Source organism: Pundamilia nyererei, unplaced genomic scaffold (genome assembly GCF_000239375.1).
Source record: "Pundamilia nyererei isolate P.nyererei 1_Seehausen unplaced genomic scaffold, PunNye1.0 scaffold00177, whole genome shotgun sequence".
NCBI classification, from domain to species: Eukaryota; Metazoa; Chordata; class Actinopteri; order Cichliformes; family Cichlidae; genus Pundamilia; species Pundamilia nyererei.
In genome coordinates, this window is record NW_005187578.1 from 41,330 (window position 1) to 59,321 (window position 17,992).

Consider the following 17,992-nt stretch of genomic DNA (forward strand, 5'->3'; position numbering starts at 1 on the left):
AGAGAGAGAGAGAGAGAGAATCCGAAAGCTTAAAGTGTGTGAGCTTTTTAATTCTCTGAGATGTTACAGGGAAAGGTTTTGTTCAGTAACGCCGGACCTGCTGCTGTCCGTGGTGCTGAAATCACCAAGGGCAGCAATTCCAAAGCTGAGCACAAGTACTCCTTTAGAAGTCCTCAAGAGCCAGTCATATTTTACCATTCATCAACTGACTTACAAAAAAATCATATCATAATTAATTAAATCCCATAGTTAATTAATGTCAATTTCCATTTAATTTCCATTAAGTTATTACATTCTAATTGATTAACTAATTAATGTATTATAACTCATAAAGTACAGCTGCATTGTGACGTATAAGATTTTATATATTATAATGTATTTGTTAATAATTGTCAGATCTTACTGTGTTTAGTAGTAAAGGATTAATTCCTGCTCAGGGCATCAAACACTGCTCTTTATTAAATGTGTGCACTGGATGTCCTCTGGGGCCACTGCAGTGAGACACCTGTTGCAACATAACCATTTTCACTGCCAGCTCCTCATACATATACTTGGAGCAAGCATTTTTCTTTTAACATTTTGACTACATCATATATGTAAAACCGATAAAGCCACCATGGCATTTATTTATCATTTACAAATTTTGTACCCACCAACACAAACTCTTATATAATATTTGCCCTTTGAGGGTGTAATAGATGTATAACTTAACTCCAGTAGCTTTCAGAGCACATTTATACTGCAATGCTATATTAGATTCAGTGAGCATCAATATCTACTGTTATACTTTTAGTGCAGGTGACAAAATTCAGGCACAGGTAGCCTTAGAAAGGAGTCTTGAGGTCATGAGACTGGTACTGCTGAAGCAGTTGAAGCTGTTTCTAAACACAACCCAGTGTCTTGTTGCAGTTCTGTTTAAAAAAACAAAAAAATCCTGAAATCCTGACCCAACCACATGCCACTTCCCCCATGTCTATAGTGCCTGCACACAGCTGTTCCTACATAATGTTGTTTGTGTAATAACATGAAGCCAGAAGCTGCCAATATTTATCTTTTTACCAAGTAATAAACTAAAGTTTTTACATACTGAGACTGAATAATTCATCCCTTTATGGATGAAGGATCCCAGCCTTACTATTCATCCCACTGACTGGAATTACAGGCTTAAAAACATAACTGTAAAGTGTGTGTACTTATATACACACACAATTTAGTTAGAGGAAAATGTGTCTCTGTTGTGGTACTGGCAACACGATGTTGATAATGTGTGGGTTAATTTTATTTATTTATTTATTTATTTATTTATTTATCTAATAAGGAAATCCCACTGAGATAAAATGTTCACAAGGAAAAAAGGACAGGCATACAAAATATAAACATATTGTATTAAAAATGCAATAAGTACAACATGAAATCCATGATATGCAGACATTCACTACATGGCACCTTTAAATCCAGAGACAGATGTAAGCATGTTTAAGTTTGATTCTTTCTGCAAGTATTTCATTTCCAAGGTGTTTGGTGAGATCCTGTTTTGAAATCTCCAAATCTGTCAAAAACATCAGCACATCAGAAGCAACTGTTTAGACACACACACACGCACACACAGACACACACCGGTGCTGTTTCCTCTGTGGTCACTGATGTCCAGGATTAAAGAATGCAGTGGTGAGTCAGAGATTTTGTTTCTCTAATAAATCTGTATAAATAAAGAAGTACAGATGAGCAATATGCTGAATCAATGTTCAATAAAAGTGAGGAGGTGGCTTGAACATACATTATATCACCAAATATCACCATCAATCCTCAAAATAGCTTCCACATTAGTTTTTTCAACAATTAAAACAAAATCTATAAATTGTATTTTCTAATAAGAGTGCCAACTTGTACATTAAAGAAAAGCTTGTCATTTATCCATATACCCTAATACTTGTATTTGTGTATTTTTAAATTGATTTACATCACATGTAAAAAAAAAAAGCTAAAATCATCAAACCCTTGTGGGCAAGGTTTTTTTAATTTAATTTAATTTAATTTAATTTAATTTAATTTAATTTAGAAAACTATAAACTTTGATTTGTCAGCATTTACAGTCAGTTTTGAATGTACACAGACAGTTTGTAATGAGTAAGTTACAGCACGAAGGCCCTGAACTGCTTTACAACAGGGGGAGTGTAATTTAAATGACAGTCTCATCAGCAAAGAGATGTATTCTTGCTGAAATATAATTTTTATTGTAGTATTAAGATAACTTCTAAAATGATAAAACAAAATATGTCCTCAAATGGAAGCCTCTGGGACACCTTTAGTTATTCAAGTAAATCAAATTTGTGCATCTAGACAAGAACATTGACTAAGCATTGCTAGTACTATGTCGTAGATTTCCACTGGTTGGTTTATTTTCAGACATGCCTCATTTCAGAAGCCAAAATAGTGCAAGCCCACAACCCATGATTTTTATCAATAACAAATAAATAAAAACCAACCAAACATACAGACAGAAAGGCTGAATTTTAGTAAACAGTCAACAGAATAGCAAACTTTTATTTGTTTACAAAAATAAAGATCAACAGATCTTCATGCAAGATCCTGAGCAGGGTCCAAAGTACGAAAAATGGATGATAAAAAGTTCCAGGTTCAGAGGCTAAAGTTCTGTTATTGTATTTTTGTAACAGGAAGGTTAAATGAAAACTGTTCAAAGTGCAGAGAAGGTGGTAGATCCCTCCATAAGGACTCAAAGTGTTTAGCATTTTGGATTGTTAGCAGCTAAGTACACCTTTCTGCCACATGTCAATAATCTCTAATTAATCCAAATAACATTTCTATTAATCAGTTTTTGTGTTTAGCTGCTTCCTTTACAAACACACTAAGAAATCAAAGTCTTCATTTCAGAGCAGCTTTCTTGAAAGAGATGCTAGATGCTCCAAAACTATTTACATCCTGTTTTATGGCACATTTGTGTATAAAGTGCCTTTCAAACACTCAAATAAATTAGCAGTGCTTTAAATGGGTTGTAGAAATGCATTAAAACACAATAAACTGAGAAATAAAAGCAGATAAAAGATAAACATGCTGAGCATTATTTTTGTAAGGGTGGAGGCAGCATGTAGATCATGAATGAAGTCCAGTATAATATTACATTACACTTTATTATTGTTTAAGTGAAGCTCCTGTTATAGATGAAACTAAGATTAAACTGGTGAGTCCTTCCACCCGTACACAGAAAAACAAACTGCAGCTCCTTCATTGTAACAGAGGGGGATGACAGTGACTGAATCATAGGCCATTAATAATAAATATTTTCCCTGAAGCGATGCATCAGTCTAACTGTCTGCATGTTTTCCTGGAGGTGAATGGACTGATGTGGACCTGCAGGGACAAATGGACATTGTCCTACTGGCTCTGAAACCTGACACTCTGCAGGCCTTTTGGGCTCGTGACAGTGATGGCTGATGAGGGACGATACATCCCTGCTGGAGCTTAAGGGAAGAGGGGAGTAAGGGCAGTAAATGCCTAAGTGAATATCCTGTCTTCTGAACGTGGGCTACAGCCTATTAGCAGAGTTAATCTAATAATGCTGCCCCCGGGTCCAGACTGATATTTGATTTTGATACACGGCCACAGGCTGGGCAAGCTCACCAGTTATCAAGCAAATTGCAAAACAGACATTTAACATTTTAAATATTCATGTCTCGGCAGATAGAGTGAAAATGTGCCGTAAACACCATAAAAATCCTCTTCCAGTCTTTGGATTGATTGGTTTAAGCCATACTCTGACATCTTCCATACCACCTTCCTTTCAGAAACCAGTGCTATTTTGTTCATTCAACAGTCCAGGCTAATGATTGTAGTTTATCTTAATTTTGGAAAGAGGAGCTGACAAAACAACCACAACTTGGGGTCTAATTTTACACATTTTCTGCAGCTTTCGGGCTAATCCACCAGCAGATGTATTGAACACACTGAGAACTTCTCATTTGTTTGTTTAATAGATCTGCTTGATATTTCACTCAAACAGCAGTTGACAGGTGCTGCTGCTACATGGGATTTTTCTGGAGCTTTAAACCACATGTCATAACAATCGTCAGTGGGTAAAGGGTGCCCCAAAGGGCTGTTAGGTGGACTAAAATGATAGAATTTGATGAGTATATAGTTTTAAAGAGGACTGCAGAGCGGGAAACAAGAGCCAATCAGGGTTGGCCTATGATATATAAACACAATTATCAAACCAAAGTAGTGGAAAACTAGATAAAATCTTAAAGGGAGTTATAGCTGTTGTATTGCAAATTACTGAAATTCTTTACCTTTGGTCTACTCACTAAAGTTTTCTGGAGATTTTTCCTCCATTGCTTATTCCTCAATCTAAAGATCGGGTGTTCTTGTGAAAAGCTCCAGAGCAAATAAAGCTTTAGGCCTTGAGCAGTTTTATATCTTTTATTATGACAGTTCTTTCACAAGCTCTAGATTCATTTACTGCCTTTTTAAAGAAACTTTGTTGCATTGTTTACTCTTTAACAATCATCAGACTGTTTACTTGAGCTCCCCAGAACAACTGAATAAAAAGCCCTCGAGTTTCCATTTATTTTAAATGTTACATTTGCATTTGCCTGTCTGCACAACAAGTGTATACGCAGGCCTTGAGGTGGCATCGTCAGTGACATGAACTTGTTTATTTGGAGCTTTCATCTGCACTGTAAACACCATTTGATTATGAAAGTGTTTCTTAAAAGCCGCACTAAAAAGCTATAAGAGTGCCATGAATGACATGAGAACATTGCTGTTTTTCTTATCATGGTTTAAATAACGATTTTCTAATGTGAAGCATATTGTGTTCATTCCCAACTCCAAAAGTGTATTCTTGGAATGTACTAGAGTGGCTTTTTATTTGTTTTATACTGGGTGTCACTCAGACAATCAAAGCAGTGCTATAGATTACCTTCATTAGGCATATCTGCTCTCACTGACATCAGCAAAGGTGAAAAAACGGTGTTTAGAGCTTTTGTTTTGAGCTTCTGACTTTGGGGGGTGTATTTGCACTGATGTGCTTACTTCCTTATTCAAACTTTTGGACATGTTTTTTTTATATATATATTAGCACCCACCATTGTAACAGTATGAATATGGCAGAGAGTAAGAAAAAAAATAGCCCCCTTCAAGGTTTACTCTAAATGTTTAGCTACTAACACAAGGTCCAGCTACATAAGAAATACATTGTCTAACGCAGAGCTTGCGATATGGTTGAAGGGTTAGAGTGAAAATTTGCAATGAAGTTGGATTTTGTTGTTTGTTTTTTTGACAAATTAATCATAACTCGAGGACCATTTAATAGCAAGACTATACCACACAGACATGATTAGGAGCGGCCATGATAGCAAAAATATCTTCACTCATCAGGTAAATCCACTCATCCAGCTAAAAACGTGTTTATTCCCCAAGCTTATATGTATTAAAGCTTTAATCATATAATCCAATGTCTCTTAAGAAAAATCTTCCTGTTTCTCGGTTCAGAGCAGAATTACAAGATCTACATCTGTAATGAGGTCTTTCACACCAAAGCTAAGATGCTTTAACCTGTTAGCAGTCGGACGTACCGCCCACGGTACATTGGATGGTTTAGGGGACTAATTGGACTGCTAAGGGGTTAAAACAGCCTCAGACAGAGAGGATTCAAAGAGGCTCTGATTAAAAAAGCCTCATGTTTTTTTAAACACATCTCGAGCTGAATACCTTATCGTTACAAATCTAAAGAAGGAGAACAAGGAATTGTTTATGCCACGCAGTATTTACTGGCATTTGAGGCTGTGAAGAGTATAATCAAAGAAGCCTGGCATTATTTGTGAAACAGATCTAGTTCTTAACAATTGTTTTTCTCAGCCCACTCAAACGTGCTGTAAGGGCCCTCTCAGCTGAGCAGACCTTCCCCTGCATCACCCTGACATTTCCTCATCTGGAAATTACCCAGGTGCTCATTGCCAACTATTATAACTCATTTAACCACCAACTCATTGGAAAGAAATACAACATTAAGCAAGTTTTACATTGTATACACACCTCAGTGTGGATTAATACACACTAGTTTGTACAGTTGAACACAGCAGCACTATCACAGACATCTAGTGCTGTGGATGTACACTTAGACAAAGTGCAACACTTCCTCTTTCAGATATGTGGGTATTGAGGCAATAAAACATCCACCCAGAGTGGGAGATATAAACTCTTTGCTCCTAAAACTTGAACTCTGCTGTATATACACACTGAGCACTTCAGCCCCTAAAGGCCTTAATGATGACTTTGACATTAAATCGTTTTTTGTGATTGAACACCCCGCGCTGCTGTGTGGGCTTTATTTTTCATATAGTTTCATTTGTGACTGCTCAATTTTTCTCTCGCTGTTATCCTCCCCATGGTAATAATAATAGACAGAGGTGCACACAGAAGCAAAATATACGAGTCCTTTATGGATTACCGATTATGCGGAGCATTTTATTTAAAATCTCATATACAATTTATTGTTATTTATCCTGGAAAGTCAGACTCTTGAGATGTTGTTGGTGTCCAGGTCAAAATAGGTAGCTCTGTCAGCTCAGTTACATTCAATTATAATACACACACAAAAATAAACAAACAGCAGTGCACACAAATGTGTGCAACAAAGAGATATCACAAAATGATAAACTTCAAAACGAAGAAAATGTGAAATATGAGAATAAGTGAACCTAGCTCAGGTCCAACAGGGGAAGCAGTAAGTCTGCAGAAGCAGCTTCCAGGTCATTTAAAATGATCTTGAATCCGCTAAGCTAAACCAGCTCCCTGAGATTTAATTGATTTTGCAGCTGGTAGTCAGCAGGCTAAGCAAGATGTTGATGCATTATTACATTATTTTATAAATTATTATAGATTATTTTTATATGCTTATATTGATTGCTGACACTAAGTAACTCTTTCTTTGCATTTTCTGTGTAAGTTTTGTACTCACACAGCAAGTAAAACTCAACACTGTAATCAATATGCTTTTATTTTCAAATTTTGTCACACTCCATTTCCAATGAATCAGTTTTCATGGTCAGTGGTAAAAGTTTGTTGAAATGGACTGCTATTTGATGAAGTCAAAATATGAGACGTGATTTTTAAACTTGATCATATACTTCCAAATCTGCTCTGGGGTAAGTGTGAGCTTGTCAGTTCCTCTTATCAATACTGTCATGATTCTCATTTGTTGTGCGTTGTAAAACAATGAAGTGTAAGTTTATTGTGCACAAGTGAAATTTTATTTCTGAATGCAAAACAAACACAAATTTAACCAGTATCAGATCCCAGTACTGATATTTTCCTGCTTGTTTACTTCCTCTCTCTGTGTCTGCAGACAGAAAATTTGTATTGCAATTTTTATCATACAATAAAAATGCTTTAAAGCTTAACTCTCGTCAGGATATTTGACAGTGCAAAAGGATGGGCCAAAACAGATAAATATCAACCACTGACACCCAGGCCGTTTTCCTTCCCTCAACATAAAACAGTGCCATTTTGTCAAAGCTGCTAGTGTGCACTACAAAGTGTCCTTGGGCGTTGTGGTTATGGCATCGGTGAAATAGGGCTGTCAGTCCCAACTCATCATTTTTCAATGTGAACGAGGTTATTTTAACACAAAGCAACATTTGGTCCGGAACCCAACCATCTAGTTTTTGATCCTTGACCCAAAATGAAAATGAAACAAAATGGAAACAAAAGAAAAACACAAAGATCACTACTACTACACAACTTCAAACTCTGCATAACATAAAGGTGTTAATTCTAGAGAGCGATGGGGTGGTTAATGCCAGCCTCCAACAAATGCTGCCAAATGATTTAAAAAACCTAATAATGCATTTAATCTGCATATAGACATTTTAACATCTTATTAATTCAGTTGTGCTACTGTTCTGCAGAACAAAGAGGACGGGAGCACCTCAAGGTTACTTTTTCATGTTTAAACTACATGAATAGGTGGCTTGATGAAAGATTTTAATTGTACTTTTCTATGAAAATACTATTAAGTGAAGGTTAATTTCAGTTGGTGGAAAAATAATCCCGAACAGCAGCTGGCTGATCAACTCGCCCAACACAATTTTTTTACTGGTGCCAAACCATTGGTTATGTCAGACCCTGCAATATTGTTATTGCCGGTGCATTAAGGCACAGTGTGGACTGCTGTGACACTGGCATTCCCCGAGATTAGAACACAGGTGAATTGATTGCTTATCAATATGCCATTATTAGTCACCAAGCCCAGTATCGGCTGACCCAGACACCCATATTCATGACCATGGAGCTTTTCATAAACTGAGTCCCTTTTTCTGCTCTATTTCTTCAGTCAGTTGAGATTCACTAATATGTGAGTTGTTGATAAATCGCAACACTGATGCTGAACACCTGTGCAAGTTTCCCACAGAGAAACTTGATCAGGAATTAATAAGGAAGAAGGGAATGATAAGGAAAATCAATAAAATGTTATCAATGCTCATCATTAACGATCGTCTCTTTATAGATGTTTCTTTAATGTTCAGCTGGAAAAGAAATACACAAATAGTTTACATTATTTTCTGACCTTGTGTACTTCTCAATGGAACGACCTTGTGTTACTAAAATAAGTGCACTGTTTTCAGAGAGCCCCTTTAGAGAATTCTCTGACTTATTCAAATTATCCTTGAAGTTGGCTTTATCAATCTCTGCTTCAGTGCATAGCTGACCTGCATCAGTTCATTCAAGCGAAAGCCTCCGAGGTCCTTTTAAACCCACAAGGTTAATATGACATGATGAAAAATGAGCTCTCTGACCACTGACCTTAATATACTATTAATATGCCACTCACAGCCCAGCCAGCAGGTCAAAGCTGCAGTAATGGCTGCTTGAGGAATGCCTAGAGGAAGAAAAAAGAAAAGAACCCATCGGAACAAATAGATGCGGCTGTAATGATTAATGTCAGGCTGCATCCCACCGTTAATATCCGTAAGTGTTGTAGCTTTGAGAAATGGTCATTGATCTGAGCGATGCTGGTAAAGGCCTCTGGTGAACAAGCTGTGTGTTTTCTTTGATGTATGACCTGTTGGGATAAAAGGCCAAACTGAGGCCTGAAAACAAGAATTTTTGGATGATAGGAAAGATGACACATGGACCATGAAATGGATAGAAGATTAATATTGGATAGACAGCTCCAATATTGAACCGAAAGCAGATAGTTTCTCTCCGTTCCTGAAAAGAGTCTGAGGTTTAATTTATCACTGGTACTACAGAGAGTAGCCAAAACGATAAGAACACGAGACAAGATATGAATGTCAAGTAGCAAGTATAGCTCCAGGTTTTGTTTGCTGCTTTTGCATTACCATATGCAGGGTTTGCAGAGTGATTGTGAAACACAAGTTCATATCGTGAACCTTGTACAAAGAAGGAGAGAAAAGTGCTCTATCAGTTTCATTATCTGCAACCACAGACTAATGGATAAAGTCACTTTGTATATGAACATAGCTTCCAGGTTTGAATACTAAAACCCGTTTGCCTTCAGGGAAGACTCCATGGGCTATACAACTTTTATCCAGATGAATAAAAGTCTATCAAACAATAGCTCTTTGGCTGCGATCTCAGTAAACATTTTCCTGTTGCGTTATTGGCTCAGTCATCATTTTTGAATCATATAAATGAAACATAATGGTATATTTTTTAGTAAGAATAAATTATGGTCATTACTCGAATCAGAAAGGAAGATTTTCCAGGGTTTGCTGAAAAGGCACAAGTTGTTAGCTAATGAGCATGCCGTCATTGGTGCAGCCAACGATCCAATCATCAATCATTGCCAACTTTTGGATGACATCAGATACACTGATCTTTTGGACTGTCTTTGAAATCTCTCAGTGGTCAGTGAGTCCTTGGGATGTCAGTGGAACAGATATGACTTGTTTTTGCAATCACAGGAGTTGACCCCTGCTAGTGAGTAATTAGATTTGTGTTAGATTTCAGGTCGGATGCAGAAGCATGTTCAAATTTGGGGCTTTTTACCGGTTGCTAGGCAGTCAGTAGGCTGTGGGCCTCTTGCCTCAACCTCAAATAGGCAACATCATTAGGGAATGATGTTATGCCATCATGTGGCATCTCTTACCAGTGATGTCACAGAATGATATTTCAGAGATTGAAAATGTTTCATTACTCGTGCATAACTAACCAAGAAATTAAAGGTGATGTCACACAACTACAAAGAAGAGGTGTATTAGAGTTTATGCACTGATCCTCACATTTGTTTTTGCTGATGCTAACATGCCTAAAGATGCCGTGCAATAACAGATATCTAAGCAGAGGTTTGAGGATGTAAAGTCCTAATAAACAGGACGAAATCACAAAAATTGTGTGTGCCTGGTGCACCAGTGAGTACTGCACAAGTAATGAGAAAGGTCTCAAAGTTTTATCATACTTTATAGCTTGGTAGGATGAAACTTTGGATATAGCATTTAAAGTCAATGCTCCAGCAAAAACTGTAGTATTTTAGCACAGGTATCAGCAGTTGCTCCTAGAATTTGCACTCAGTCTAAGCTGCTTTAGACTGAAATGCCTACAAATGGTATTTAAGTTTAATCAGACCTTTAACTTCTTCAGACTCTTCCCCATTTACCTTGGAGACGGGTGATAAAACTCAAAAAAGTGACAACGGACCTCAAGCTGCCCATGACATGGAAGTGACAGTAAATAAACAGTTGCTCCTGGAACTTGCACTTGCTTTTTCTTTCACTGTGAGTATTATTGATGAACAATTGAGGCTAGACTAATCAGAAATCATCTCTGCATCAGTCGTCATGAAGATAGTCTAGCTATTTAGTAGTTAGTTTCAAGCTACAGCTGGATAAGCTAAACTATCTCCTTGACATGATTGGAATGATTTTTAATCCATCCTCAATCATTTAACATATAAACCAGTGGTGTCAAACATAAGGTCCGGGGACCTCTTGTGTTGTGCGTGGCCCTCGATGTAAAATGAATTTGACAGCTCTGATCTAAACTGTATTTGTGTATTTGTGTCAGTTTGTCCCCTCCCTTAAAATTTATCTCTGTTTACGTTTGACCTTTGCCCTCTCTCTGGTCTCCAGGGGGACTTGTTGAACCCATGCAGGTGTGACGGCTCAGTGCGGTATACCCACCAGCAGTGCCTGCTGAAGTGGATCAGCGAACGGGGCTGCTGGACCTGCGAGCTGTGCTGCTACCGTTTCCAGGTGATCGCCATCAATCTGAAGAGACCATGGCAGGTATAATACTGCTGAAAGGCAGAGTATTTACCCTCTGCTGAAGGTTGCCTCACTTTCAGACTTAACTGTTCTCTCTTTATTATGATAGCAGTAACAACTTTTAAAATAACTCAATAGAGAAATGCATAATTAAAGCCATGAAAGGTCCAACCATGGATTATTTAACAAACAGATTAAATTGAGTTATTTTTCTAGGCTTTTGTTTGGTTTTGTTGTTTAGTGTCTTTAAAACTTTTAAATTTAACACACACAACCCAAAAGGGGTTTAAGAGGCTTTTAGGAAAGGCACTAACTGTTTGTGAGTCAGTTACTTGTTATGAAAAATAATACAAAGTCCTCCAAATGGAATGACAAAATAGATTTGTTTGCCTTTTCTAAACTTCTACCTCTATGATTAAGGTTTGGGTAGATTTGTACAACTACAACTGCTTAGTTAAGGTTCAGGAAAAGTGGCAGTCATTATATACAATGGAGATATGGAAGATGTTAGCTGACCACATAAATAAATAATTACACTCTGACTGCATACATTTTGTGTTGTGACATTTTAAATAAATTTGATATGTATTTGTGAAAGGGCTGCTCAGTGGGGCAGTGCTTAGGACTTGCTTACAGCAAGCCTGGGTTTAAACCTGCTGGAGGGTGTGGCGTTTGCATGTTCTCCCTGTGCCTGTGTGGCTTCTCTCCAAGTAGTTTCTTCCCTCAGTCCAAAGACATACATGTTAATTGGTTATTCTTTTTTTGGCCTGAGGTGTGAATATAAGTATAAATGGTTGTCTGTTTCTCTGTGTTTGCCCTGCCAACTTTTCCATGGTACCCTGCTCTATGCTTAGTGTAGGCTGGGATAAGCTAGTAGCGTAGGAGAGCAGAGTGCTGTTTCATTATGTGAATTTTCCTTTTTTTCATTCTTGGTCAAGTACTTCCAATTATTTTGGTTTTCCTGAATTCATTTTTTTTTTATCAGACCACTTGTGTACACTGCTCAAAAAAACAAACAAAAACAAAACAATCTTGTCTGATCTGGTCAGTTAAGGGTTGTTAATCAGTTTCAGCTGCTTTGATGTAAAATTAAAAACAGGGGCAACAATGACACAACCGCCAAAGCAAGACTGGTTTAACAGGTGGAGGCCACTGACGCTTTGTCCCTCCTCATCTTTTCTGATGGTTTCACTAGTTTTAGCATTTGGCTAGGTCAGTGTCACTACTTAATAGCTTGCTCAAAGGGGAATCATATGATTTTGGGGGTTTTCTTTATATTATTGGTGAGAAAAGGTCTCAAACTCCAGTCCTTGAGGTGCAGTGTCCTGAAACTTTTCCATGTGTCCCTGTTGCCACCTCAGCATGCATTCAAGTTCTATAGTCTTGCTAATAACCTACAAATCGTCTTCAGGTGTGTTGCAGCAAGGACATATGGAAAAGCTTCAGGACAGCGGCCCTTGAGGACTTGAGTTCAAGACCCCTGTAGAGTCTTCGCCTTACAATTTAAAGTGCCTTGAGTCAACTGGCAATGCCTGGGCCCTGTAGAGGTTGCACAGGTAGGCATTTGTGAATGCCAGTTGAATACTAGAGTTGGTAAATCCCTGTGCTTTTTACAGATGAAAGCAGGTTCAGTGTGAGCATATGTGACAGACATAAAAAGGATCTGGAGAAGCCATGGACAGTGTTATGCTCAAACAGCAACCTGACTGCCATGAAAACCTTAGACCCACTGTCAGACCTCATGCGGGTGCAGTGAGTCCTGGGTTCTTTCTGTTGTTCGACAACGCCCGGCCTCATGTTAATAAAACTGTTAGGTTAGGGTAAGAAAAAGAACATGATACGGGTCAAAATACAAAGGTTGTTAGTTTTTCTAAACTCCATATTCTTTCCCCTGGAGACTCTTGACAACATATGTGCTGCATGCACAAAGTATACTTCCTTATGAGTTTCAAAGTCATTCTTACCATCTTGTTAAAAAAATATGGCCAAATCCTATTCATGAACTGAACAAATAGAATATCTCACATTGGTTTTTCATGGTTTTCTGTGGCAGAGGTAAAAACCACATAAAAGGTGGTTTCTGATTTATTTTTACTGTCTAATAAGGTCATTCCACTTCACTAATTTCTAAATGAGATTCTTCAGTCTTCATACTTGCAAACTGTGTGGAAAGGACAGAGTACATAAAAAAAACAGATGTTTCAGGGTCATTTCGATGACTGTTATTTTTAATATACAATTTTGAGCTAAAAGATCCTGTCATGTTTTTTTTTTCTTTTTACCCCATTAACGTTGAAAACAGCAGCTGTTTTGGAGACCTTCAGCAGTCCTTTGCTGCCCTGCATGATTATACCAAACAGTCACATTATGGAGTAACTGATGATTTTTTTGGTAACTGCCAATTCAGTGCACATGGATATGATTGAAAAAGCGAGTGCTCTTTTTTCCAAAACAAAATGCTCTCTGCAGATTTCTAGTTTTAAGAGGCTAAAAATGACACATGCCACCAAACTGCAGCCATTTGTCTCCTGTCCGCCTTTTTTTAACTGCTTTTTACTACCGTCGAGGTTACAATTTGCTCTCTAAATTATTATGGGGGCATTAACTAGAAATTGTTTTTACAGTCACTGATGTTATCGACCCATCAGTTGGATTTATGCTCAGAAATATTCACAGCTTCTCAGTTGGAGTAAAAACAGCCTCACGGAGCCAAACTGGTAAAAAGCCATTTCACTGGCAAGCTGACAACAGATAAACCCACCTGCGTCTGTTAGAGCTGCTCTTGTAAAATGTTGGCTTAAAGTCATACTCAGAACCCAAATGTGGAAGTGCACTTATCCTATGATGATGATGATGCACACTTTTCACCGTACTGACGTTTAAATAAGCGCCTCTAATTGCAGTTCAGTGACTCATTGTGCACAGAAAGTAGAAATAAGTGGATGAATCTTGACCTTTTTCAAAGTAGGATTTAACCCTTCAGATGCAGAGTTGTTTTGCAAAAACTTTAGATTATAAACTAGACGGATTTTTTTTAGCAGCAGTTACACAGCTTCAACCACAATGACACATCAGATCCATAGCTGGAAATACACAATGCTGCAGTCAGGGCTGAAATAACAGAGAAGGTCAATGCAAACATATAATGTCGGTATTCTTAAACCAAGAAATATAAAAGAACTGGAGTACCTGTTACAGCAAAAAGGCATTTGGTTTGAAGGTGTACCCTGGGTTTGATCTGGTGTAATCTGTCTCGGGCCTGCCATGATTAAGCAGTTAAAAAGTTGGATGGAGGGTTTAAATATGACAATGATGTAGTCGCTGAAGTCAATAATAAGTAATGCAGCCTCACCAGACAGACGCACATAATTAACATTTCTAGCTTTAGTTGAATCTCAGTATCCACTTGAAATAGTAGCCCTCAAAAAGATTTACTCCGGTTACATTGCTAGAAATTTGAAAGACTTGAGCACTAGTGATGGCTGTAATAAGCAGTTGCTTTACCACGTTAGTTCTTAGACTGAAACATGTCAGCATATATTTGATGAGCTGACATTAAAATGTCAAAATTTACAGCAGAACTGAACACAGCATGGTGCAAAAATGCTTTTGATTTTCCCTTTTATAGAAACATCCATCCATCCATTCGCTTCTGCTTATCCTTTTCAGGGTCACGGGGGATGCTGGAGCCTATCCCAGCTGTCATAGGGCGAGAGGCGGGGTACACCCTGGACAGGTCGCCAGTCTGTCACAGGGCTAACACAGAGACAGACAACCATTTGCGCTCACATTCACTTCCGTATTAACACCTATGGGCAATTTGAATTAATCAGTTAACCTATCCCCACAAGCTGCATGTCTTTGGACGGTGGGAGGAAGCCGGAGTACCGGAGGGATCCCACACAAACACGGGGAGAACATGCAAACTCCACACAGAAAGCCCCCGGCCTGATGGTGGAATTGAACTCAGGACCTTCGTGCTGTGCCACAACAGTGCTTTTTTAATAAAAACAGTACAAGGATATTTTTTTAAATAACCCATTTAGAGTTTGGTCTATAGTTGAAATGTGGCTGTTTTGATTGACAGATGTGCTGCTGATATGGGCAGCTGTAGCCCATTGATATCTCGTAGGCTTAATCTCTGCTTATTTGAGTCGCTGAATTGAACCTCTGAACTGTGTTTGTGTTTTGTATTTTCAGTGTCACTGTCTGATAAATAGCATATCTTGCTGCGTGGTACAGACTATAGAAGAAGTTAATTCTCTGTATGGACTTGCTAACCAAGATTGCTAGCTTTAAGAGAAAGTTTAGCACTCAATAATAAAGAGAACCTATAGGTTTCAGAGTAGAAGTTGTTAAGAGAAAGCTTGGATAACAAACGGACGGTGTGACATTAGAGAAAAGATGTGTAGGTGTACACAGACGCGGACTACAGCTTTCTTGGCTGCTGCCTCAAAGCACATTGTGCGCTGTCTGTCTTGCTTGCTGCACAATATCGTTTAATATTTAGCATCTACTGTTATCTACTGCTAGCTAGTTTATTGTGATGGTGCTGTATTTATTATTTTGCTCTTTTTTTGTTTGCTTTCTCTTCAGTTTTTTTTCTCCATGCAGGTGATCCAGGTGTTTTGTTTGTTTTTCCTTCTTTCTTCCCCGCTTTCTCACCGTCTCTTCTCCCCTTTGGTTTTCTTTCTCTCCCTCTCTTTCTTTCATTCTCTCTCCCTGTCCTATCCCCCAGTCATGTCTGTCCCGCTTGTAGCAACCGAAAATAAAATAAATGCATAATTATAACCAAGGTCAATCAAATGGACCAATATGGCAAGGCCATGATGATCCACTTGGTAAAATAAATCCGCTTGGCATCTTTCTTGGCCTTAAGACAACAATTCTGATGGTAAAGATCCAAACGGGACACAAAAAAAAGAAGAAGAAAAAAGAGAAAAGATGTGTAACCAGTATCCAGTGACAGCTGTGATCTTTCTGAATTATAGAAATCTATAACTGAGATATTTTTGCCTCTATTGCTCTTTTTTTTTTTGCTCAGCTAAACTTAAAGAAAATGTCTCTTCTCTTAAAGTAATCAAGTACAGAATTTTTTATTGATGAAAACAGAGACAGCGATGGCTGCTTTTGGTAGCTTGAGATGGATGCAGCGTTGAGTATGAACCTGCTGTGTGTTTCTGGTGCCACTTCACGTCACTGCTGTCATTTTGGAGCATCAGGATTCCTGCAGTCGTTCTTTCTTTCAAAAGCCCGAACAGACAGAGACTCCTGAGGCTTAAAATATCTGCATTCTGGATCGTTTCTCTCACTGAAGAACATTCAGGCCTTTTCATATCTGTTCGCTCCAGATGGGAGTTGAGTCACTGGCAGACTGAACAAACACACAGCTGAGGCTCAGCAGAGCTTTAGTTTCTGTCCACAAAGTCCGCCTTAAGTCTTTTCTTCTGAAATGAGCATCGTGCAGCTTCAGTCATCTGCTCGTTGTCAACAATCTTCTGTTTCCAAGTCTTTTTATTCAAAAGTTTATTCTGTACTTTCTGGTATCTCCCTCTCCATTCTCCTATTTTCTGTTTTCTTATTGTTATTGATTGAGCTCCATAGTTTTTCCCTCCTTTTGTCCTCCATTTTTACTTTCTTCATGGCCTCCTTCCACTGCTTCTTGGCCATCCTCATCTCCTTTTTGGAGACTTTGTCATTCTTGTAGCATGTTTTCAGGGTAGTCTTGAACTGTTTGGTCATTTCTTTGTATTGTCGTCTGTCAGAGTTCCTCGTCCTGTTTTGGTTAATGTGTTTATCCAGCCATGTGTAGGTCCTTCTAGTTAGGTTGGCTATAGCCTGTTGGACAGAGGAGATGACAGGCTCTTTCACTCAGGTTTTTGTTTACATATGTATACAAAATATATATATATATAAATATATAACTTAGCAGAAGTTGCATCACATTAATTACATTTTGTGCCTCTTGTGTTTTCCTTACTTTTCGTATCCTGCTCAGGAGTTTACTCCAGCTCAGTGACAGTCTTTTCATCCTACTTTGTGTCTTCAAAGAAACATAAATAACAAATCACAAATACTACCAAGAATGTTGCTACAAAGATGACTGCCTAACAACATCTACTGCAGTTTTTAACTTATTTTAAATCTTCTTACATCATTTTTTTCACTATACTCCCACAAGCACACTTAAAGAAAACCTTTACCACCAACTTACCCGTATTCAGTTTACATTTAAACTCCTTATTATACTATATTTAGATTTTAAATTCACATGTTTTTTATCTTTACTGAGCAACATTGGTTTTCATGTTTTGGTGTCCGTAATTATCTGTAATTGTATCTGTACAATATCAAGACAGTAGTTTCCCAACCTTTGGGATAAATAAAATCAGGCTTATTTTATTTCTCTGATAATATTTTTTAAGTTTTTACTCAAGCAAGATTTTTTAAACGCAGGAATTTTGCTTTTTACAGAGTAACTTTACAGAGTATTTTATTCTTGTATTAGCCATGTGTTGCCTCTCTGTGCCGTTCTGGACCACCCCCAGCCCTCCTTCTACTGTTAAATGGCTCTGTGGAAGTCACTTTTACATTTGCTTTAGTGCACCACCTTTATTCTCGTGTTTTAAAACTGCAACCCTTCAAACTTCACTTTAGTTTTCCATTAGCACACACAATCGGTGTACAATATTGGAATGTTAAACATCCATGAATTTTTTCGGAGTCCTTTGCAACGAGATTTAGTCATG

The 17,992-nt window shown here is 37.9% G+C and overlaps 1 protein-coding gene across 1 annotated transcript in view; it reads left to right on the top strand.

The window, feature by feature from the left end:
* marchf11 (membrane-associated ring finger (C3HC4) 11) overlaps positions 1 to 17,992 on the top strand; it is a 26,252-nt gene that overhangs the window by 1,383 nt on the left and 6,877 nt on the right. The window contains exon 2 of the mRNA XM_005746324.1: positions 11,109 to 11,264. Coding sequence (XP_005746381.1) covers positions 11,109 to 11,264 — 156 coding nt within the window. The remainder of the gene's footprint in view (positions 1 to 11,108; positions 11,265 to 17,992) is intronic.